Below are 25,126 nucleotides of genomic sequence, written 5' to 3'. Positions count from 1 at the left end.
AGGCATGGGATACCCATCTGCCACTTATCGAATTCTCTTATAATAACAGCTATCACACTAGCATTGGAGTCGCTCCATTCGAAGCTCTCCACGGTCGCAAGTGTAGATCACCTCTGTGTTGGGCCGAAGTCGGGGATACTCAGCTAGCCAGAGAGCAAATCCCTGATAGCACCCTTACTGGGTCTGAAATCATAAGGGAAACCACAGAAAAGATCATTCAAATTCAGGAAAGACTGAAAGCGTCTCGTGATCGACAAAAGAGTTACGCGGATAAGCGACGCAAACCTTTAGAATTCCAGGTCGGAGACCGGGTACTACTCAAAGTTTCCCCCTGGTAAGGGATGATACGTTTCGGTAAACGAGGGAAACTAAACCCAAGGTACATCGGTCCTTTCGAAATCCTTGCTAGGATTGGTCCTGTGGCGTACAAACTCCGACTTCCACAAGAACTTAGTAATGTACACCCTACCTTCCACGTATCTAACTTAAAGAAGTGTCTATCTGACGAGACACTCGTAATACCGCTCGACGAAATCGAAGTTAACGAAAATCTCCACTTTGTGGAGGAACCCGTCGAGATCATGGATCGAGAGATCAAGAGAATAAAACATAGTCGCATTCCCATAGTGAAGGTTCGTTGGAACGCGAAATGAGGGCCTGAGTTTACCTGGGAACGCGAAGATCAAATGAAGCAAAAGTATCCGCATCTTTTTCCAAACCCTTGAAGTCCCAGCCGAATTTAAATTTCGGGACGAAATTCCCTCTAACGGGGGGATGATGTGACAATCGTCAATCTTGAGTCAAGTCAAGTCATCAAGTCAAACCGGTCAACTCGATTAAACCTTGTGTATTAGGGTTTGTGTTATGTTCATACTGTATAACTTGCTGTATTAATGGGAAAACATCACTTGGGAAAAGTCTTGTGTTAAAATTTCCTAAGCCCTAGTGCTAATCAATGAACTAAACTGATAAAAACCATGTTGCATACTCATCAGGAGTGCGTGGGATCTTTAATCATGACTTAACGGGGATCAAGAACCTTGCATTACGGAGCCAAACACTCACAAATGCCACACTTGAAATCTCTCTCAAATATCTCTTCGTAGGAGAAATCTCTCTAAGAACGTCAAATCTCTCCCAAATCTCTCCAAGTATGTGAAATCTCTCTCAAATATCTCTTTGTATGAGAAATCTCTCCAAGAATGTCAAATCTCTCCCAAATCTCTACAAGTATGTGAAATCTCTCTCAAATATCTCTTTGTATGAGAAATCTCTCCAAGAATGTCAAATCTCTCCCAAATCTCTCCAAGTATGTGAAATCTCTCCCAAATCCCTCTCAAAAGTTCCCGTAACTTTTTAGAATCATTCGGGTCATTCCGACCCTTAACCGGGTCAAAAACGGCTTAAAACGGGGCGAAAACGAGAAAAATAGGCTTTAGGAACCGAAACCAAGAAGAGAGGCCTCTTAGGACCAGAACCAAGCCTCTGTTGGCTGAGGCATGCGAGACAGAGCCTCGGTCTCTGCCCCTCTCGGTCTCTGCTCCTTCTCTCCTCTCTGTTCCCTTCTCTTCGCTCGGTCTCTGTCGCCTTCTCTCGGTCGCTTCTCACTCTCGGTCTCTACTCGGTCTCTCGGTCTCTGTCTTCTCACTCTCTGTCTTTACTCGGTCTCTCGGTCTCTGTCTTCTCACTCTCTGTCTCTACTCGGTCGCTCGGTCTCTGTCTTCTCACTCTCTGTCTCTACTCGGTCGCTCGGTCTCTGTCTTCTCTCCTCTCTGTCTCCTCGCGCACTCTCTGTTCCCTCTTCACCCCTCTCGGTTCCTACCCTCTCTCTTCTCCCCTCTCGGTTTCTGCCTTCTCTCCTCTCGGTTTCAGCATCAGAAGACCGAAACTCGGCCAGATTTCGGAAATTTGTCACTTTTAGCCCCTTTTTGATATTTTTAACATTTTAAGCCCGTTTTTCGTGATTTTAAAGCGGGATTTTCTCCAGAAATTATATTTTAACATAATAAACCCTAAATATTCATAATTTAAACATATTTTAATAAAAATCATTATCTAAATGATAAAAATCTAATGGGGGATTTATTTAAGGTGGAGTGTTGACTTTGCCTTAACTTATATCACAAGCAACCACCCCACACCCATTCTATGACCAGCCATACCTCCCCACCTTACCTATGTCACTTCAATGTCCCTTACACTCAAATTACACTCATTCCCACGTTTTTAGAGCTGGAACAAACATCCACTCTCCTCATTTTCTCTCATTTGCTCTCATTCCACTAAGTAACAAACACCACTTTTCTCTCAAACTTTTTCTACACAAATTTCGAGATTCAAGGCTGATTTCAAGTGTTCTTCCACTCTTAGTAAGTAAAATTCATCCTCCCTATTATTATTTCACTTCATTCTACTCAAATCTTTGATTGCTTACACAAACTCCATAACTATAATGTTAGATTCTCGAAAATCTTCAAGGCATCTCCAAGTGTTCTTGAATTAAACACTTCCATTCTTCAACAATCATCTACTGAAATCACTTAAGGTGAGTTCATACCCCTACATTTTCATGTTTTCTCAAGTTTTCAGGGGGGGATACAAGTTAAAACACTAAGAACATAACTAAAATTTTCTAACAGCCTTCATCAGAAAAGTTCAACTCCATTCACGGACTGTTTTGGGCATCTTAAACATTTTTGTTTTCAAGACTGTACAAGGTGAAAATAGTTCAAGTTCTTATCTTTAAAATGGCTACTTGCAAATCTCCATACGATTTTTCTACAATTTATGGTGATTTTTACAAAACTGCCTATCATTTCAAACAACAATCCGGACCAGTCTGTGATTTTGGACTTATTCACCCAAGTTGGAGGTCGTTAAAAATCGTGATAAAAATTATGAGTAAACTAGACACATTTTTTGAACTCTCAGAATTTACGGATCTAGTTTTCGACTTCGTATGATTTTTCTATGACTTTTCCAAAACAGGGCAGAATGGCTAAAGTTAGCCAACAGCATGTAAATATCATAACACTTTGTATTATGTTGAGCAAAGTGTATAATCATAAGTTCTAATTATTGAATGTGTTTCTTTGTTAGTTTATCATCATGAACTAAAACTAAGTCATTCATAATAAATATTATTCATTCATTTTAGAACACGTATATTAAACTATAAATGTATAGTTTGATAAATTCATAACACTAATACATTTCCATAAAAGAGTTCATACATGTTACATACATTTTAGATAAACTATAATAGGTATAGTTTATGATACATCACTCAACACACTCGTACAAAAAGGGTACATTCATACAAGAAAGATTTATATTCACACACATTTCACGTAAACTTGTTAACCTATATTGTGAGACTCTCTCTCTCTCTCTCTCTCTCTCTCCCCGTACGTCCGAGTGCGGGATATAATTCCTGGTAGTTATAATCAAAATCTCCTTGAGGGAGAACGTGATACTTGTATATAGATCTATATTGGGTTTGACACCCCACACCTTGCTGCTAGCTACAGTGGGACCTGCAGGTCTACGGGTGACAAATGTCATTTCATTTTCGCGACGCCTGAGAAACGTTGTGGCAGGTTCACATAGTTACAGTATGATTATAGCGACTCACCTAGGGAGATAACAATTCATAAAGTTTACGGGATTTCATAAAACCGAAGTAGGTTTTAGGTTGATTTAAAAATTTACTTTCCATATCATTTCAAACTCACGACATTTCTACTAAGGATGATTTCTTATACATTTTGGTCTTTGGTTATAAGGTTACATTTTACGGATTTCAAGGAAAATATCGGATTTTTCTGAAACAAACGCGACATTTACATGTGAAAGACTTCTACTAAGTTTTATAATAAAAGCTTATGAACTCACCAACCTTTGTGTTGACACTTTTCAAACAACTTGTATTCTCAGGAAAACACTAAACAGGTAATCAAGTGCTTTTGAGGATGGGACGTTAAGGCGTCAAACTTTTCATATTTTGTCAACATATTGTAATTGATTTTGAACCATGTAATTCATACAAGTGATGTAACTTTTTCAATTATATATATGTTGGTTGTGTTTGCTTAAATTACTATTGAAATTGTGGTTATGATATTATACTTGAAGTCCTCCACCCCCGGATGTTTCCGCTATCCTTGGTTTGGGGGTGTGACATAAGCCCTAAGCAACCCATGGAGTCCTTTCCTCAAGGCCTTGGACGATTTCCTATGGGCTTCCCCTATAGAATTCGTTCGCTCCTTAATACAAGGCAATCCATGGCCCAAATTGAAATTATCTTATAATTACAATTCTAGTCCCTTAAGTTTAATTAATCTCTTTTTGTCACAAAACTAATTACTAATTAATTATTGACTAATATTAATTAAACAATATGATTTCTCCTTGAATATATTATTCTCATAATATATTAATAAATCATATTTAATCCTTTCTCTCCATAATTCATCCTATCAAATTGCTTTGGTGAAGGCAACCCAAAAGGACCATACACCATCGGGTCAAGTACATACCAAAGTAGTTATGGACTTAGACACTAATCCAACAGTCTCCCACTTGGATAAGTCTAATAACTATTCTGTGTATGACTTCAGATCCTGATCTGCAATCGTAGCTTTCCAAAGCCGCTATCAACTTTGATCCTGTCAGATACACGTGTCCTTAGATAAGGGATCATATATTCCTCCATTCTAGATATTGGGGCTGGGTGATTTTGGGGGGATGGACAAAACTACTTGAAATCAAAGTAGATTACCGAAGATTAATTTGCTTAAGTGAGCTTAACTACCTTGAAATCAAACCTACTTGGTATTGGGTATACCTTAATTGTTGGGGAAGAAAAGGAACAAATGATGGGTTCTGGTGGTTTCAGATGATGCAAAAGGGGTTTTCTCTGATCACTGTCATTTCCTTGCATCACCAGGTTGATCCCGAACGGATTCAAGATATCTACCAAGAACGATTGTCTAGAGGTCCACCCACTCAATGTTCGAGGGGATTGGTTGGCTTCTTCAATGTTACATGTACGATGTATGATGGAATATTGAGGGTGAGAGAAAGACAAGATTGAAAACAGGTGTGTGTGATCCCCCACTAAAGTCTCTCCAATCGACGATGGAATCTCACCGGAAAACTGATTCCTTAAGAGACCAAGTTCCAAGTGATCTATGAGATCAACAAATCTCTGGTGGGATACCCCCTTCTAAAACGATTATCACTAAGGCATAACTTTTTTTAGCCAGAATAGGAGTCGAAAAGTAGGAACTGAACCAGAAAGCTTATTGGCATCAAGAAACGGATGGGTTAGACGTGAAAATTTTTCAAACTCCAGAGGATTCTCCCCCACTTCGATCCTGCTTCCACCTCGTTGCTCAATGCTCGAAAGGAAATCCCAATCCTTGCTATAATTCCATAATCAATCTGCTGAGGAACCCAAGCTTCCATAGTTAGGGACCTAACCAGTCCATCTCTACAACGATACAGTTCCGAACGGGCGAGACATTCCAAGTCCCGCACCGGCATGCTACAGTTACTACATCCTAAGCGACCTTCTCCGATAGGGCATATCCCCTAACTACTATCTAGATATCCAAGGTATGTAGATGGCATATAACTAAATCACAACCAAGCCGCACAAAATCAAAATACGCATACCAATAATGATGGAGAACCATAACAATATAATCATGCATAAAGAAAAACAAAAAACGGAAGTCGCATACCTGCAACGTCCGATGCTGCTCTCGTATCCATGGTCGTCATCTGAAAAGCCCTACTTCCTACCGCAGGCGCCTCTGCCCGGCCCTAACGGCCGTCTGCGATCCTCAAGGTTGCAGGGGCAGGTGCCATCACCCGCCCTGTTGAAAGCAAACTGGGACACTAGGCCTTCTTGTGGCCCCGCTGGTTGTAGGGAAAACATATCAAGTCTGATCCCTGTGTGGTGGTAGCAGTACAATCCCTGCTAAAATGACCAGTCCGGCCGCACTTGAAGTAGCCCGAATCTCCACCACTCCACTCCTACACACACCCTCGTGCGTCGTGCCGCACCTTCCGCATCGGCCGTGGCTCTGGTAATCCCTCGATCTTGAGTCTGAACCCGTGGGCCTTTTGCCCGAGCCCGTGACTGTCTGAATCTCATCTGACTTCCTCTTCCGGATCTGTTCCAAATCAATCTCCCTTTCTCTAGCTCATGCGATCATATCCTCCAATGTTTTGCAGCTGGACCTGCTCACAAACTGCCAGATGTCATCCCTCAACATCTCGTGATATCGGGCCTTCTTCATCTCCTCATCCGTGACATACTACAGAACAAGAAGGGCCCTCTCCCTGAACTTGGCGGTGATCTCCGCCACAGTCTCAGTAGTCTGCATCAAATCCTGAAACTCCCGTGCCAACTGCTGCACCTCTATAATCGGTGAAAACTCAGCCTTAAACCTGGCTGAGAAATCGCTCCATGTCATCGCGTCAAATGCGGCATCATCACCAATGGCATGACCAATCTCCTCCCACCAATCCCTCGCTCTGTTCTTCAGTAGACAGGAGGCGAGTCTGACCTTGTCCCCCTCGGGACACTAGCTCGTACGAAATGTGTTGGCAACATCAGCCAACCATTTGCTGCTAGCGATGGGGTCCCTAGCCCCATGATAATCTGGTGCCCCATAAGCCCTGAACTTTCGAAATGTCAAAGTATGCGCTCCCATCAAAGCCATCATCTCGGTACGGAAGGCTCCCAGCCTCTCATCCAAGATCTCCAGTATACCCTCCTTGACCGCGCCAAAGATCACAGGAGTCTGGTCTTGTATGTTGCGCATAACCTCAGCTGATATCAACTCCCTCATCCGGTCCTCGAGCTGCTCGGCTCCTGAACCCGAGCCTGATCCCTCTCCGGTGCCTGATCCGCCCACTGGTCTCTCTCGCAACGTCACCATGCTGAAAATATAACACAACCACTATCATAATACTTATCACTGCTGCGAGACCAAACACACGCACTACCAGGTTCCCGGTCTTGTCTCGGCCTTTCCCGAATCGAGTACGGATCCTCTGCTTTCAGTAGTACAGACCCATACTACCTTCCACATCTATCTGTACTTTCCTCAAGAACTGCTTCGACTCCACCAGGTCTCTTTTCCACTACTATTGCTCCCATCACTACCTTATCCTAGGCTTGCCCTAGGGAAACCTCTGACTCAAACCAAACCAGTCCTCAGCTGCTGAAGGCCTCCTTATGATGCCAATTAGCTATCACCTGGATACCATCACATGTAACGAGGCTCAGATAATCCTTCGAGTAAAAGACTCGTCCCTACAACGATTGGACTCAAACAAGAGATGCGCAATAGGACCAAATCCAACACTCTGAGATTATTCAACCCTAATCACATATGACGTGACGTATCCACCTAATGGCTAGCTCCCATCACTCGGAGTCCCACAATGCAAAAAGCAAGCGACATTCAGATAAGGGAAAATCTAACCACAACATACTCAAGCAATCATAATCTCATAACAAGAATCTGTACTAGCATGCAACACAAACTCATAAACCCAGGCATAACCTAAATAGGCTATCCTACTACTATCTAACCAGCACTATCATGCAGCTCAAAAGCACATATAACAGGCACATAAGGCATCCTCCCTAGATCCTTAGTCCTAATCTAGCATGCTGTTCTATTAACTGATAATCATAACATAACTTGTATGGGTATTTTGGGGTACTTACTTGATCTTGGCTGATTGCATGCACCACACCGCTTTTCTCTTTTCAAAATTCTTTTCTTTCTGAATTCTTTTTGCTTTTCTAAAACTGTTTTCTTTCTCAAGCTCTTTTTACAAAACTGTCTTTTCATTTTGAAAACTTCTATACCAATTCCTTAGTTTGAGTTCAGAAAAACCCGAGAGTACGTCTGAATCCCTCAAACCAAGGCTCTAATACCAACTTGTAACGTCCCAAAATTCAAGACTGAAAATTTTTCTCATAAAACATTACTTAAAACATAATTATCAATCCATAAATTAATCAGAGTATTACTTTCCAAAACATATGTTCATTATCATAGTAAAACATACCCAGGCTGTCTAATCTATTGTATGTGCCATGCGGTCACCCCGAGCTCTTCCCTCCACTACCGGAAGTACTTGAAACCAAAACTAAAAACCGTAAGCATGAAGCTTAATGAGTTCCCAAACCTACCACATACCATGCATAACCACATACTGCACATACTGGGCCATGCCCGCTATTCTGGGCCTCGCCCCTACCTCGGGCCTCACCCGCTACAACGGCCCCGCCACTCCAGGCCTCGCCTGGCTTCGAGCCCCGCTTGAATACAGATCTGTTTCACTTAGGCCTCGCCTTCTAGCATATACTAACACATAAGCATATCACAACACATAAACTAACATGTACTAACAAATCATGTCCTGAGGCCTCGCCTATCTTGGGCCTCACCCTTGTCCTGCTACTAATGAGTCATGGAACCTCGTCCATGCTCCTACTGATAGTAAGATACAGGCCCAACCCACACTCACTCTTTCCCTAACTTGGGCCTTGCCCCTGATCTGCTGCTAATGAGATGTGGAACACCGTCCATACTCTGCTATTGGTGAGATACGGGACCTCGCTCACACCCACCTCCCTACCAGACACATACATGTATCACACAGACAACAAGTATAAACTATCATATAAACCATTCCTTGAACACCCGCCCGCTATCATTGGACCTCGTCCTGAATATCATACTAGCATATTGTGCCCATGGCTAACCCCCGGGTCTTCTACTCATAACTACATGGGCCGACATTGTGGCCTTAGACCCATTCACACAAAGGGAAACTTACCTACACTTGCTAAACTTGCTGATAACCCCTCTAACTGCTGCCCGACAACTCTCTGAACTCCTGCTCCACTAGCTCCCCGAGCTACCAATACCAATGCAACACTTAGTCTAACTATCCCCCGAAAGTCAACTAAGTCAACTCTGGTCAAAGTCAAAGTCAACCTTCCAGTTCAACCCTACTCGCTGAGTCTGCCTACTGACTCGCCGAGTTCATGTGCTCAGATTCCTTCCATTCGCGACTCGCCGAGTCCACCGATTTTCGAGTCCTGTCATGTCCAACTCACTGAGTCTCCACTCGACTCACTGATTCGAGTCTTAACTCGAAGGGTTTGGGGTTTTGCGACTTTACTCGCCGAGTCCAAGAACAGACTCACCGAGTCCAATGCATTCTTCAACAGACTCAACGAGTTGTTCTTCCAACTCGCCGAGTCCCTGCCCATCTTCATCCAACTCGCCGAGTCCACCCATGTGACTTGCCGAGTCACTTCAGTTCTTAATCCATTCAGTGGCTTTTCGAGCCATGCAGGGGCTCCAAATCATAGATCCATACTTCCAAAGTCCATTCCCCATGTAAAGTGGCAAACTTTACGTATAACTAAGAAGATCTAGGCTCAAAATACTCTAGGGCTAGGTTTTAAGACAACCATGCTTCACCTACACCCCCAAGACTGATACTTTATGACTCTCTAGGCCACAATACACTTAGATCTGAAGTAGAAACTTTAGATCTGGGCTCTAACTCGAAATGGTTCAAGAACATGGCATAAGAGTCCCAAATCTCACAATTAAGATTGATTTACATGCAATAAAGGGAAGGTAACCACTCCTTACCTTGAATTGCTCTGGAAAGGCCCTCAAACTCTGGATCTATAGAAAACCCTCGAATCCCCAATGGTTCCTTTCTTTCTTCTTCCTTCAAATCACCCAAAAATGGCAAGAAACTTGAATGAGAAATAATAGGGGCTTAGGGTTTCGGTTTCTGGATGAGAGAGGCTATATGAACCCTAATGGAGAGAATAAGATGCTTAAATAGTTCCCAAAGTCTCGGATTTAGGGTTACCCTCTTCAGATCGGACTCGCCGAGTCCATTCTCTGACTCGCCGAGTCGGTCACTTACTCCTCAACCTGGATCCCGCTTGGACTCACCGAGTTCCTCCTTGGACTCGACGAGTTGGCCCGTTAACTTAGGGTTTTCTTTCCTTTCTTGTTTTTTTATTATGGGTGTTACACTGATTCCTTGCATTGTCGTCTGCTTCATCAAAGATCATTTGAAATGCTCTTGCCTTTGGCTTCAGCGGTGCCTCTAGCCTTGCTGCTTGATTTTTCCTTGGGCAGTCTTGCTTAAAGTGCCCCTCTTCGTTACATTCGTAACACACCTTTTTGTTGAATATACATTCATCATCATAGTGCCCATGCTTTCCACACTTGAAACATGTCACCTTCGCGCCAGATTTTCCCGGGTGCTTCTTCTTGTGCTTATCGCACCACCTTGCTTCATCTCTTCCTCTTCCTCTAGACTTCGAGAATTTTCTTTTCTCATTAGAACATGAAGTTCCTTACAACTTTCTCTTCACACCAACTTCAACCTTGCTGGCGGTTCTCCCCTTGATCATATTCTCAACAGACTTGGCAGCCCAAATAGCTACCTCTAGAGTAGGTGCCTCACGCACTGGCACCGCATACTCCCATGGGAGTCCCTTTGCGTACCGGTCGACTTTTGTCAGCTCGTCTGGGACGATGCACAAAGCAAACTCCATCTTGTCTGTGAAGGCATTAGTGTATTCATCCACTGACATGCTGCCTTTCTTCAATATTAGAAATTTGTTCTCCAACTCTAGCAGGTTTTGGGCCGAGCAGAACTTGCGCTTGAATTGCACCAAGAACTCTACCCAGGTCAGTTCCAGTGGCTCATTAGGGCTTACGATCTTCCCCAAAGTGTTCCACTAACGAACAGCCCCACCCCTGAACTGACGTACTGCAAAAGTGGTCTGCAACTTGCCTCTGCAACCACACGCCATGAAGCCTAGCTCCATTTCCGATATCCAATCCATAACTCCGATCAGATCCTCCTTTCAAGTGAAGGTCGATGGTTTGAAAGTCAGAAAATCCTTATACTTGCATCCCATTCCATCATTCCTTCAATTCTGGTTGTTTTGCCTAACTATCGGTGGGTTGACTTGACCAACAGATCCACTGAAGTTTCCTCCTTCTGAGTGTCGTTCATTTAATTCAGGCTCTTCCACTTGAATTGACAGTTCTTCACGATTCTGTTGAAGCAACCGCCTGGTATCCTCCATCTGACGATCCAACATTGTTTGAATAATCATTTGTACACCAGCCATCATTATTGGCTCGGGTGCAACACCTACAACAGGTATTTGTTCAATCACTGGTGGTTGATTCCTGTTTTCATTTGCATTTCCAACTCCACTTTTTGTTCTTACCATTTTTGATCTACACACCGAATATGGTGAATTTAGATCCTCAATCACGATAGATAATTAAGTCATCCTTATCACTCCGAAACATTTACATGCTAGTTCTAATATCGTAATCATACGCTTAGAATCCTACACACATAAGGTTTCCAGATTTGGTCGGCAACAGAACATAGATCCAAACAAATCATATCATATATGGAAAACATATATCATTTAGCACATAAAAGCATTTTAGGCATCATTCCTAAAATATACTAGTGCTCGTGTCAATTTAGGTGTACTACCTAACATATTTTAGACATACTCCTCATGATCATTACTTAGCATTCTAAGTTTAAGTCTAGAAATTTCCTACAAAATTCCTAGTTCGCTTAAACTAATTCTCTGATACCAACTGTGACATCCCCAATTTCACGGTCAGAAAAGACCGATTTGTTTATGCTTTGTTTTTAAAATAAGAGTAATCTTTTAAAGAAAACAGTTGCGGAATTTGTTCCCAAAACAAAATATGATAAGAATTTATCAAAGCATTCCTTTAAAGAAATGTATTTTCATTATATAACAAAATCTCAGATTGTTATGTTCCGATACAGACACATAAGCATAAACAAAACTTACATTTATTTACACTAATGATTTACATCTATTTTAATCTCTCAGTGAAATATGTCTTCGTATTGATACCTGTGATACAAGAAAACTGAGTGGGTCAGGCTTGGGAGCCTGGTGAGCATATAGGGTTTTCGATCCACAATAATATAATTATTATATTCAACCATCAAACAATCAACCTAATTACCCATCCCCATTATCTTCTTTATTTCTTAGGATTTTACCCTAAGAACTCAACTACCCGTCATCCATTCATTCCTATGGATTGACCTAAGGAAATGGCACAAAATCTATTGCTACATAAGGCGCATCTACTAACATCATCCTTTAAGCACCTCTGCCAGGATTACGTCATACACTATGAGGCGCGACTGCCAGGTTTATGACATTCTTTTTTAGGCGCATCTGCCGACATTTTCTTATAAGCGCACCTTCCAGGATTATCCCATAAGCACATCTGCTAGTATTGTGACATTCTCCATTTGGTGCATCTACCAATATTATTCTTAAGCGCATTTGCTAGTATTATGACATTCTCTAATTGGTGTATCTACTAATATTATTCTTTAATCATCTTACATATCTCATCATTTTATCACATACCAACTATCTCATCTACCCATGTTCTACCCAACATATTAGTAGATATAAAGTACATATACAGTTTAACTCATTTAAAAACCATCAAATAAACAACAGTACATAAACACATAGCATGTATTTCAAGCAAATACTTCATATTTATGTGTTAGAAGAAAGTAACTATATACTCACCCAAAACATATACTTAATACATTGAAACAATACTTGTATTAATATCGTGTTTATGAAAGGGACTATACACTCACACATATAAACAACAATATATATAAACGCATAACACGTATTTCATAGCCAATACTTAATATTTATGTGTTAGAAGAAAGTAACCACACACTCACTTGATCAGAAGATGATCGGGCAGCACTACGGCTTGTAGAAGTAGTATTCTTCGGTAGATCTGGAAGATCTTCACACAAACCGGGCTCCTCGCGGGCAGAGCTTCGGCTCAGACACTCTTTTCTTCTCGGGATCTTCGGGCTTCAGGACTCGGGATGATACCGGGGCTTCGGGATATTTCTTGCACGTAAATCAAGGTAAAACGGGAGAGAGATGAGAGAAAATAGCAACCCTAAACGGCTGACCCTTCAAATCTATTTATAGGGCAAAATTTGCCCTTGCCACGTCGAGGCACCTTTTTCCACGTTGTGGGCTTGGTCGTCACTACATGCGTCATTGCAAGTTGCATCTGGAGGACTCCAGGAGGTGTCAGAAGACTTGCCACGTCGTGGTATCTGACAGTTTTGGGGTTTCGCGCCCCGAACTTCAGAAATTCATAACTTTCGCAAACCAACTCCGTTTTCGACATTCTTTATATTGACGCATAGGTGAGATTATGATATACAACTCTCGTTTAGACTCCGTTGGCTAATTTTGATTTTATTTTTAATATATTATAAATATATTACTTATATATTATTTTTAGTAGGCCGAGATAGGAAAACTTCGTTATAAATTTATAACTTCTTCATTCGACGTCCGTTTTCGCCTATCTTTTTATCAATTCACTACTATCAATGAGATCTTCAATTCTAGTTCAGATTGTTTCGGCTAAAAACCGCTCGGTCTCAAATCGAGTATTCAGACTGCGTACTGCTAAGTCGAAACTTAGAAAAATCATAACTTCCTCATACGAAGTCAGATTTGGACGTTCTTTTTATGCATGATCACGGTTTAACGTATTCTACGACTTTTGTTTAGATCTCTAAGGCCAAATCTTGCTCTATCGTAAATTCACTATTTACGTCGTGCTGTGTCGTGTCGGTTCTGTCGCGAAACTTCGACATGTCATAACTTGTTCGTTATAACTCGGATTTCGGCGTTCTTTATATGCACGGAATCCTTGTAACATATACTACAACTTAGTTAAGATTACTCCATCTAAATAATCTTCCATCAAATTAACTAGCTCGGATCTACGGGCGTTACAACTATTTAGTTAGTGGCAGACAAAAGTTCAAGGAGGAGGATAAATTAAGAAGGCAACAAAGGAATTTCACAAAGACGTAACACCCAAAGTTGTTCAATTGAAGACTTTATTTTATTTTATCTTGTTTCCGCTATAGTTTAGTCTATAAGTAAATTTAGAATTGATCTTGGAAGATGTTGGAATGATTATTTGTTATATAATCTATATATGAAAATTGGGGTGTTACAAATCTTCTATATGTCAAGCCAAGCTTCTACTAACATCTTCTCTTCTATGGCGATCCAACCTTGAGCTGGGACCATTCCTTTTTCTTTTTGTCATGAGATGGGCTCCTTTTTCGGTTCTACTAGTGGAATGGAACCGTCGTCGGAAGAATCGGTATCTTAATCGAGTAGGCATCGTGGTTGGCTTTGGAAATTTGGTTGTGAAGCAAATTGGGTTTTGACAAACGTTTTAAATGGGTTAAATTCGATTTGGGTGGTATTTTGGTGTTGAAAACTATTTAGGGTTTGGAAAATGTTTTGTTGTGGAATTGGTATGTATTGAGAATATTGAAACATATTTGGAGCCATGCCAACAAAATGGTAATTTGCTGGAGAGTAAAGTGATTGATCATACAAAGGTTTATAAGGTATTGGTGATGCACGGTTTACTGAAAAGATTTGGTAATGTAGGGTTTAGTGAATGCGAGTTGTCGGATTTTGAAGAATTTTTCTTCCTTATTGGGGTGGTTGTTTGTTTTGAGAAAGACATGATGAAATTTGAAAATAGAGATATTAGGGAAAGAATTGAGAGTTTGTTTAAAATCGAGAAAGATTGAAAATGTATTTATAGTGGTTTAAAAAAAATTGATTTGTTTTTTTAAACAAATATTAGTTTTATTTTTTTATTTATATATATATATATATATATATATATATATATATATATATATATATATATATATATATATATATATATAATAAGAGAATCTTTTTTTTTTTTTTTTAAATTGGTTAAATAGTCTTCAATTGATATTAAATTCGGTCATAAAACTGCAAACATCCATCTGTCTCTTTACGCTCCTCCACCTGCGAGAGTACGAAGGCGAGCCCCATTGGCGCGTGTCGAGGGCGGTGTAGGCAACGAAGGCGTGTCCAATGTGAGCAGCTAGCACTCCCCACTCCGTTTGGTTTAATGGGAAATTACATCTAAAAATAGGTGGCTATGTGAGTCTATTAGATTTGTAAAAACACATCGGTGACCTCCCATAATTGCAATCAATCATGGGTCTTAACTCTTAAGCTTCTTCGTGATAGCAACCAACAGGGGCATAGCCAATATAGGGCAAGAGTGAGCTTTGGCCTACCGATAAAAAATTAAAGTTACATATATACAGTATGTATAATATATATTGTTGTTAAATAAAAGGAATTAGAGTTGTGATATGGTCTATTCCATTTAAAACTTGAAATAATGAAATTAGTAGAAAAAAATACATTGTTGTGTATGTTCATTTTAGATTATTTTAGTGATGGAAGACAACATCGTATGTAACTTAAATAAACAATTTAGTTAAGAAAGCATATATAGTTACATTTTATTATCATTTGAAAAGTTTTACCAATCATTATTATTTATTATTTAACCTACCCTAAAATAAAATTATAGTTACTGGCAACAAAAAATAAAGATGTGGTATATTCTTTTTTAACCACACCAAAGTGATGTGAGATGACAATTTTACCATAAATTGAACACGAAGTGAAAAATTACACTTCGGTCTCTCTAATTTTTGCACACTGTAAAACTAATTAAAAATTTAGTTATTAAATATTTTTCTTCCTACAATAATTATAACCAACGATAAAATTTCCAACCATTCTATAGCTATTTTTGATTGCTCTATGTTACATCATACTTATCTAGATGCATGCCCATGTATTTTTGGTATAATGGAGTAATGGACACTTTAATCTCATAGTCATCGCGTTTTTTTGAAATGGTCTCCATGAAAAAATCCTAAACATATTTTTTCCGTTTTAACATGCTAGAGTCTCCACGGCAGGACACATGTCACTCTTTATATGGCCCCACTCCATAAATAATTACACTATAAGTCAAATCGTATACTTAATCAAATTGATAATTATTTCCAATTTTCAATTAAGGCTATAGATCTTGATTCAAATAAAATGAATTTTATAACAATTACTTTTTAGTTTTTAGTAATTAAATATTAAATAATAAATAATAAATACTTGTTCTTGCAACAAAACAGCCGTCTAATTTTATGATGTCGTGTCGATTTTAGCAGCATTTAACCATAACACTAATCTGTTATCTTCCCAACAAAACAGTAACATGAAGATTCAACGAAAATAAAAAAATAATACGAATCAAATCGACGACCACTTTGTTTTGTTCTTCGGTCTCCCACCAATTCTTTCTTCACTGCTATAACTTTTCCCTATTATTCCATTCAACGTGGATGCTCAGAGTCAGATTCAAACAAGGTGATCAATTTCATGAAATTATTTTGATTCGATTTTGATTCGTTTGTAATGGGTATGCGATCATTTTTGTTGTTTTGTTGTGATTCAATCTGTATGCGTTGAAATTCGATGCGTATGTTTCTGGGTATGTCTCCTTTTCCTAATTCTCTGGATTTTTAGATGCGATTTGTTCTTGTCGAAAATGTAATCTCGTTTGAAGATTCTGAATTAGCTCTGTGAATATTGACATTTTGTTCATATGGGTGTGTGATTTGATTTGATGTAATTTGATTCTGTTTTCGATCTGTGATCTGGTTTGATTCGATTTCAATCGAATTTACGCATGGAAAAACGAACAATGAAAAAACTAATTTTCCTCTTTTTTTTGTTCAACAGTGTCACAATCAATGTCTGAAGATCTTCTGAAACTTACAGGCTCTTGAATTTTTCGATCAAGATCCAACAAATAAATCGACAGATCATGCTACGATTAAAAGAAATCAAGTCATTTCATACAGAAAAACGATGGGCATTCCCTCTCGCAATAACATCGATTGTATCCTTATTCCTATTAGCGACCTGTTTCAACATGGGTCTTCTTCCACCATTGTACAAATTGAATTCATATTTCCCAATATTCAACTCTCGTATTTCCCCAAATCAATCAACAACTCCACATTTCGCCGAAGATAAATTCAAATCGCCTCCTGTATCATCTTCTCTTCCTTCCACGCCTCGATTTGCTTATTTAATTTCTGGATCAAAAGGGGATTTGAATAAACTATGGAGAACACTTAGAGCTTTATATCATCCATGGAATCATTACGTTCTTCATCTTGATCTCGAATCGGAACCCAACGAGAGAATCGAGCTCGCGTCACGAGTTGAAAAAGATCCCATGTTTGCTGAAATTGGGAATGTTTATGTGATCAAAAAAGCGAATATGGTAACTTATAGAGGTCCAACAATGGTGTCGAATACTCTTCACGCATGTGCGATTCTTCTTAAAAGGAATCAAGATTGGGATTGGTTTATAAACCTCAGTGCATCCGATTATCCTCTAGTCACTCAAGATGGTTAGTTAATAGTAATCAACGAAAAAAAAAAGCTTCCATTTTTATCTGAAAATGAGATTTTGATTCTTGAATTTGTATGCAGATCTTCTTTCTGTGTTTCGTGGTATAAAACGAGACTGGAATTTTGTTGAGCATACTGGTCAGTTGGGGTGGAAGGAGTAAGCTTTTTGGGACTTGAAGACACGAAATTTAAATGTGAAATTATTTAGAAATTGAATTTTATATTTTTATATGCAGGGATCAAAGAGCGATGCCATTGATGATTGATCCTGGATTATATGAGAATAAGAAGTCTGATATTTTTTGGGTGCAACCAAATAGGCCTCTACCAACTGCTTTTAAATTGTTTACAGGTTAGTTTTGTTTCAATCATTAAGCAAATGAATACTATCATTCTTTATGGAAATTTGAATGAATAGTTGAAAACCATTGTATTTCGATTTTTGTGTCCAAAATACTGTAATTTGTTGGCTAATATATTTATGGAAATTCGAAAGTCAAAACTATGGATTCACAATGAATTCGCTAATCTAATAGGTATCACACAAAATTTTCTGATCGTTTGATTTTTCCTTTTAAAGCTCGAAGTGTCGTTATTTTCTCAAAATCTATTTACGCAACATGCTTTTATTTCCCATAAACGTATTTAGCAAAGAATAAAGTAGAGGATTCCGGAATTTTAACCTACAACATACATGAAGTAGGGTATAGCTTAAAAGGGTTGTACTGTACAAACGGTAAAGCTTATAATGCCAATATGCCATGACCTTCATCGGGTTATTCAAGTTAACGGATTTCAATTTTAGACCCTATTAAACCTAACCTTGTTTATCTTATTTGGGTTTAGGTCGTGTTAATTATGTATGTTTGTTGCCCGTTGTCATCTCGTTTATTGTACGATGATAACTAAATTTTATTCGGATAATTAAATCTTTGTGGAAATGGGTAATATTACAATTTTGTATGAAAAATAAAACACCCCTAAGGAATGAAAATTAGTCGTTCGTTCCATTCAACCAGCCAAAACAAACAACTTTTTTCATTTGAATGGAATGACTATTCTATTCGTTCTCGAATAGGATGATTCATTCCACTGGAAAGAAAAAAGATTTTTTTTTTGTCAGATGGAATGGAATCGATTAACCACTTTATCTTTAAAATCAACTGTTATTTTATTTATTTTATTTTTTTGTAGGATCCGCATGGATGGTTTTATCGCGTCCATTTGTAGAATATTGCATATGGGGATGGGACAATCTTCCAAGAACAATGCTCATGTACTACACAAACTTTGTCTCCTCACCCGAAGGCTACTTCCAAACCGTAATATGCAATGTACCCGAATTCATTCCCACAGTCATTAACCATGATATGCACTTCATATCATGGGACAACCCTCCAAAACAACATCCACATGTCCTTAATACGAATGATACGTCTAATATGCTCAATAGTGGGGCCGCATTTGCACGTAAATTTGACCAAGATACCCTTGTTCTTGATACAATTGATAATGAGTTGTTAAATAGAACCAATGGGAGCTTTACTCCGGGTGGATGGTGCAAAGGTGAACCGAATTGTTCTAAAGTTGGGAAAGTCACACGGGTCAAGCCCGGACCCGGGGCTAAACGGCTTAAGAGGCTTATAAACAAGTTGATTAAATCAGCTAAAAATGGAAATCAATGTCGATAGGTTTATATATTTTTGATTTTTTGAGATAGAATATTTTGATGAGTCAATTGACATAGTTTTGATTGTATGTTATAGCATTTTTGGGTGTTGGTCATTTGCGAATATATATATATATATATATATATATATATATATATATATATATATACACACACACACACACACACACACACACGATCAGCACCCCCAACATCGACTCGTGATCACTTTTTGTTACATTTGTGTCATGGTATCAATATGCTTCGACAACAATTGTGTTTTATTGTGTGTAGTGAATGTTGAGTTTTATAGATCTAGTAGACATTATTAATTTAGTTTATGTAATTGTTTTAAGTGAGCTTTTATATATTTAATTACTTTAGTTGTATAGTTGAATGTGAAATGTAATAATTGTTGGAAATATATTTATAATTTTAAATATTTTTTTTAATGATGCTTGCTTATAAGTTTTTTTAAATCTTTAATAAAATGTTTGTTTTGATGATATTTAATTTGATTTATTTATATACGAATTACTTGGTATTTTAGAAAATCTAAATAGGTTATTATAAAAAGTACTTTGAAAATTATGTTTAAAGTTGTTGGGATTTGACGAATCATTATTTGTTTCAATTTTTGTATAGAGAAAATGACGATAGGGTTTGGAAATGGCCTTAAAGACAATTTATAATATCTACGAATTTTACGATTTATACAATATTAAGCATTATAAATTTACAAATGGAATACTTAACTACTTATAAATTTAAAATTTAAATCCAACGAAATACTAATTCTTATCTACCATAATCATCCTCTAAAATAGCAAAAATTATCACGAATTTTTGTCTATATATACAATTCTACATGTAAAACTAAATCATCTCTAAGAGCTTGATATCTCCCATGGAGTTTGCAGCAACCAAAACCGAAGATTGATTTCGCCAACAAACAGATGACACAAATTGTTCATTGTCATCCACTTCATCACCAGAAATTGGATCTATGGTGTTAAATTTGTATGAAAATGCATGCATAGGGAAAGCTTTGTGGTAGATGAAAACCTATCACATGTTTTAGAAGAATATCAACATTCAATCTAAGAAAATTTTAAAGACAAATAGGGCCAAATCCAAAAAGGGTATTTAGGGTATTAATTAAAACTTTGAACCAACGGGTCTCTGGCCTAGTAGTATTAGGTATGTTTTCAAGTCACGTGGTGGACAAATGGTTGGAAATAAGAGTATGATTAGTTTATTTATTTATTCTATTTTTTTAAGAAAAACTAAATCTTGGAAAGTACCTCGTTTGTTTCTGAACCGGTTGCGATGTAACCCTCGGATACAGATAAACCGACAAAGTTCTGGAGAGAAAAAACCAAAATTGACGAAAATACCCTTGATTTAGTATATGTTTGGTGGTAAAAAATTGACTCTTGAACTTTATATTAGTTGAGGGGCCTAAATGAAACTTTTTAATAGTTGAGGGGCCTCAAAAACCAAAATTCACTCCCCACTACTGTAGGAAAGTTCAATCTGACCCTCAACTAAAAAAAGTTTCATATTCTTTACTACATGCTAATAAGAAGTTCAATTCAGATCCCTTTAACTATGAAAAAGTTTTATTTAGACCCCTCAACTATAAAAAAGTTTCATTGGTGAACACAAGAAGTTCCTTTCAGGCCCTATAAAAATGTTTCATTAAGACCCCTCTACTATAAAAAGAGTTTCATTGGTAAGAACAATAAAAAAAAAAAAATAAAAAAAAAAAAAAAAACCAACCTTTACATTCACATGACCCGTGAACGATTGAAGCGGAGAGTCAACAACATGGGAAGAACACTCAGACAAATCCCAAAGCTTCAAAGTGTTATCGGTTGATGATGATATAAGAGTTCCCGAGTCTATAAACTTAACATAACTAACAGTTTTATCGTGTCCAATAAACGTGCAAAGTGGTCTACTTGTATTCCTAAGATCATAGTAATACATTCTATGATCCGCTGATCCAAATGCTAGTGAGTTCCCAGAATCCGGGGGGAATTGAACACAACAAACATTTGCTTTTGTATTAATGGTCCCAACACTTACTCCCTACACATGTAAGAAAAAAAAAACTTAGTATAAATGCATCATCTAGATCTTAATCTAGATATTACCCCATATGTTATTCATGATATGATATGACATAACAAATAGGTTTTGGCATGCATGGGAGCATCCGCCATAAGATAGCTTTTTCGTGATATGTAAGCGCCAACTCATTAATCAAAAAGAGCACAAGAAAACTCCAAAACTATAGAGCTATTTCATCAACTTATAAATTTACAAGATTGAAAATCTATGAGTGGAAAAGCTCTCATAATAGGGAGGAAGCTTTTTCAAATAGAAAAAAAGTTTTTTCATTGCCTTTTCAAAACGAAAAAACTTATATTGTGGGATAGAGTCTCGTTGTGCATAAAAGACATGAATACCCTTCTAGTTCTCGTTATTGAAAATAGCCCTAGAAAGTTTGTCCAATCCTGTATAAAAATGTGGTTTGCATTGATAATTTGATAATTGTAGTACGTTTAGTTTGAAAGCGGACATCCACCAAGTGCAAGTATAGAATTGCCTGATTGATATTCCAGAGCTTAATTGAACCGTCATCACTTCCACTTGCTAGCAGGGTGGGATCCGCTGAGGAGAAGTCCACAGACCATGCACGGCTCTCATGCTCTCTCATTTCTGTAAATACTTGATTTCGTGTAACATCCCATACCTAAAATGTTCCAAATTAGCAATTACAACAATATATTTTCATTTAGTTATTTATTGTACTTTGAAAAATCTATCGAATTATTGCAATGTCATTCAAATACAAAGTAATTTTTAAATGTTTCATAATATAATGCTCTAATAAAGAAAAAAAAGTACAATGGTATATTTGCTAAGTTTAAAAAAAAAAAAAAAAAATTGAAAATGTAAGGTACCTGTACTACACCTTCGAAATTACTGGAAGCAATTTGCCCTTTAATATATCGATTCCAACATATACTGCTAAGCTTCGAGTTACTTCCCATTTCAGCAACAGGGTAATTAATGTCACGATTCCCATTCAAGATCGAATCATATTCAAAAACTTTAATCTTCTTATTCACACCAGCTGTTGCAAAAAAGTCTCCATCGCGATCAAAACTCAAAGAACACACAAGGTTCGAAAAACTCAAGAGATCTGCTTGTTTCAAATCGGCTTTGACTTTCAATTTACTGAAAGATAAATACTTGCACAATCCATCCAAGAACGAATTCATCCATCGATTTTGCCTACCCACAATCCGATCTCTTGATGAGAAATCATTAATTGAAACAATCGATTCTTTACAATCGATTTTACTGGGTTTAATTTCTTGTTTAATCGCCCTGCGCCTAGTCAAAAAGTAAGCCGATTCAAGCTTCCTTAAGTTTCTCATCAATCGAGGGGTTTTAGAGATCAAATTTCCTCGATTTTCAGATGTCTGATACTCGTCTTCGTGAGTTATTGTTCTGGTGCGTTTTCTTGATTCTGGGTTTGCGGGATCATCATCGTTTATAGATCGATGATTCAAATTTGATTCTAGTTTTATGTTGATTGATGATTGCAATTTCACAACTTCTTGCAAATCTGAAGTTAAAACGGAAACAGTGCTTCGCATAGAATTTGCAGCTTCTTGCTTGCGTTTTTGCATCATCGAAAGAAATTCTAGCAATAACTCCTGTTCTTCGATTCGTTCTTTAAGTTCTATTGCTGCTACACGTTCATCTAAGTTGTCTTTAAGTCCATTAAGAAACTCACTTTGTAATACTTCACTGATCGCATACATAAGAAAATATCAGCACAATATCATCCAATTTAGGTATAAATGAAAGAAATATCAATTTCCTTTCATTTATTTCTCTATCATAGCATTCTACTTTCATTTCTTTCTATTATAGCATTATAGTTTCAATTCAAACTACAAATAAATGAAAGTAGAATGTTGTAATAAACAAATTAATGAAAGTACATTGCTATTTCTTGCATTTAAATCTTCGGTTTTGGAAACTCACTCTATTTTTGGCCTACTATCTGGCTCGGGATGCAATAACCAAAGGCAAAATAAAGCTTCTTTTGGCCATTTAAGTAGTAATTGAGGTGGAAAGACACGATGTCTCAAACTAGACATTGTTGCATTCTTCTCTTCAACCGAGCTACACGTACAATACAACTATTGACGAAAATACCCTCAACGGGTTAGTTAAAAAACTTCCATAAAAACTTGAATACTAGACTTAAACATAAATACAAACTAACCTCAAAGAGAAGAGCCCCGAGTCGATAAACATCAGAAGCACAAGAACTTGGACCACCACTTGCCTCTTCCGGGCTCGTGTACCAATTACTTTCCATTTGTTTCATCGGGAACGGTCGGAATCGCTGATTCCGTTCCTCTTCTAAATTCTCCAAACCCGATTGCAAATCCGAAACCGTACGCGAGACATTTACGGGATTTTGGGCGGAAAAGGAACACGATCCCTTAACATCGGAATCGGAATCAGAGCAAGCTACGGATTCGATAAACGAGACGCGGTTTAACGAAGATATGATAAAGCAAGAAGGGCGAATATTATGAACAACAATTCCTTTTGAATGTGCCAAATTGACAACTTCTACAATTTGTATGAATATATGTAAGCATTCAAAGGCATCAACGACTCGGTTTCGGTTGTCTATCCATTCTCTTAAGTTAACACCGTTGTGATTCCCCCGGAATCGCTGTTTCCGTTCTTCGGTTATGATTCCGGAGTCATGACCCGTAGTCGTACCCGAAGGAATTGAGTGAGGGTTTCTATTTGAAGCTTCTGAAGAATCAAAATTAGACATCTGATTACCGAATTCAGATGAATGGTTCATTACTCCATTATCATCCACCTTTTAAAGATCACACCAAGATCATAACCTTATTTTAGCTCCATAAACAATCTTCTAGAAAGTTCTAAGCTTTAGAACAATTCCCAAAATCCCTTTTGTCCTGAAAACATCCATATATCGAAAATCTTTGGATATAATTATTTAACTATATAAAATTAAGATCAGTTTTAAATAGGTGAAACAAAGGAAGAAGAAAGATACCACTAAATCACCATGGAAGACTCTTGAGGTTTCTTTAGCTTCTGGAAACAAAACCACAAATTACAATAGCGTTTTTCAAACTATAAAAGTGGTCTTCCCTTTGTTACCATAAAAAGAAAATAGAAGACAAAATCCCCAACAAGATTCTGAAATACCCAATTGTTTTTTCCTTAAACTGAATAAAAAACAGAAGGTGGTGATATTATATTATTTCTTTATGAAACCCTAGAAAGACTCATCGTCTCTAACCCACTTATTCTACATCAACCTACGTGGCACTTCCATGGCCTCTAACCTTTTCACCAATCGATTTTTTAAAAGATTTCATTAACGTGTGATGACCAGAAATCCTGGTGGTGGGGTTTAATCAGATAATAAAAAATCGTATTAAAGATTTGGATGCTAGTTAAGCCAATTACAAGTGATTAACTTACATAAAACTTGATTAGGAACTAATTAAATACAATACAATCAAGCATGCTGAAAAAGGGAAAGGGATCTTCACTAATCACCATGATCAATGGAAACCGACGAATGGCTTTGATGTTCCAAGTTCCTTCATGAACGATTATTGTCGGCTGAACTGAAGCATGGTGTCAGCAAAAGAGACATAAAGATGATTTGATCATTCTTTGTTGTATTTCGATTGGGTGAACTGCAAGTGGACTTGTGGAAGATCAAGTTAAGTAATTAATGCAAGAGAACTCAAAGAGTTTATCATCGTTTTGATGATGAGTTTGAAGAGGATGCATGAAATCTTTCTCTTTTACGGTTTCTATCTTGGAAAAGAAAATCTTCGATGAGTAAAGATCTTGTTTAGACT

General features: G+C 37.8%; 2 protein-coding genes across 5 annotated transcripts; one reads left to right on the top strand and one right to left on the bottom strand.

Moving 5' to 3' along the window:
• The first annotated feature begins 16,227 nt into the window (after positions 1-16,227).
• Positions 16,228-19,261, top strand: LOC145015393 (beta-glucuronosyltransferase GlcAT14A-like). Of its 2 annotated transcripts, none has more exons than XM_078973857.1 (5): positions 16,228-16,447; positions 16,823-17,502; positions 17,585-17,660; positions 17,740-17,855; positions 18,698-19,261. In XM_078973857.1, exons 2-5 carry the CDS (start codon positions 16,908-16,910, stop codon positions 19,192-19,194), a joined length of 1,284 nt encoding a protein of 427 aa, XP_078829983.1. In that variant the 5' UTR covers positions 16,228-16,447; positions 16,823-16,907; the 3' UTR covers positions 19,195-19,261. The 2 variants fall into 2 exon arrangements, with proteins under 2 accessions (XP_078829983.1, XP_078829984.1); XM_078973858.1 differs by having other exon boundaries at positions 16,446-16,571.
• Positions 19,262-19,834: 573 nt separating this feature from the next.
• Positions 19,835-24,510, bottom strand: LOC145014482 (protein SPA1-RELATED 4-like). 3 transcript variants are annotated; one of them, XM_078972857.1, is made up of 8 exons: positions 24,304-24,503; positions 23,485-24,227; positions 23,241-23,398; positions 22,145-23,000; positions 21,787-21,933; positions 20,955-21,266; positions 20,477-20,536; positions 19,835-20,237 (listed from the first exon to the last, which is right to left on the bottom strand). In XM_078972857.1, the coding sequence occupies exons 2-8, from the start codon at positions 24,082-24,084 to the stop codon at positions 20,049-20,051; spliced, it is 2,322 nt and encodes a 773-aa protein (XP_078828983.1). In that variant the 5' UTR covers positions 24,085-24,227; positions 24,304-24,503; the 3' UTR covers positions 19,835-20,048. The 3 variants fall into 3 exon arrangements, with proteins under 3 accessions (XP_078828983.1, XP_078828982.1, XP_078828984.1); XM_078972856.1 differs by having other exon boundaries at positions 23,485-24,202; XM_078972858.1 differs by lacking the exons at positions 19,835-20,237; positions 20,477-20,536 and having other exon boundaries at positions 21,096-21,266; positions 21,741-21,933; positions 23,485-24,202; positions 24,304-24,510.
• Between the last annotated feature and the right edge of the window lie 616 nt (positions 24,511-25,126).

The sequence above is a fragment of the Lactuca saligna genome, chromosome 9 (genome assembly GCF_052625555.1).
Source record: "Lactuca saligna cultivar CGN05327 chromosome 9, ASM5262555v1, whole genome shotgun sequence".
Lineage (NCBI taxonomy): Eukaryota > Viridiplantae > Streptophyta > Magnoliopsida > Asterales > Asteraceae > Lactuca > Lactuca saligna.
The sequence above is the reverse complement of the archived record's forward strand: the minus strand, read 5'-3'. Positions and strand labels throughout refer to the sequence as shown.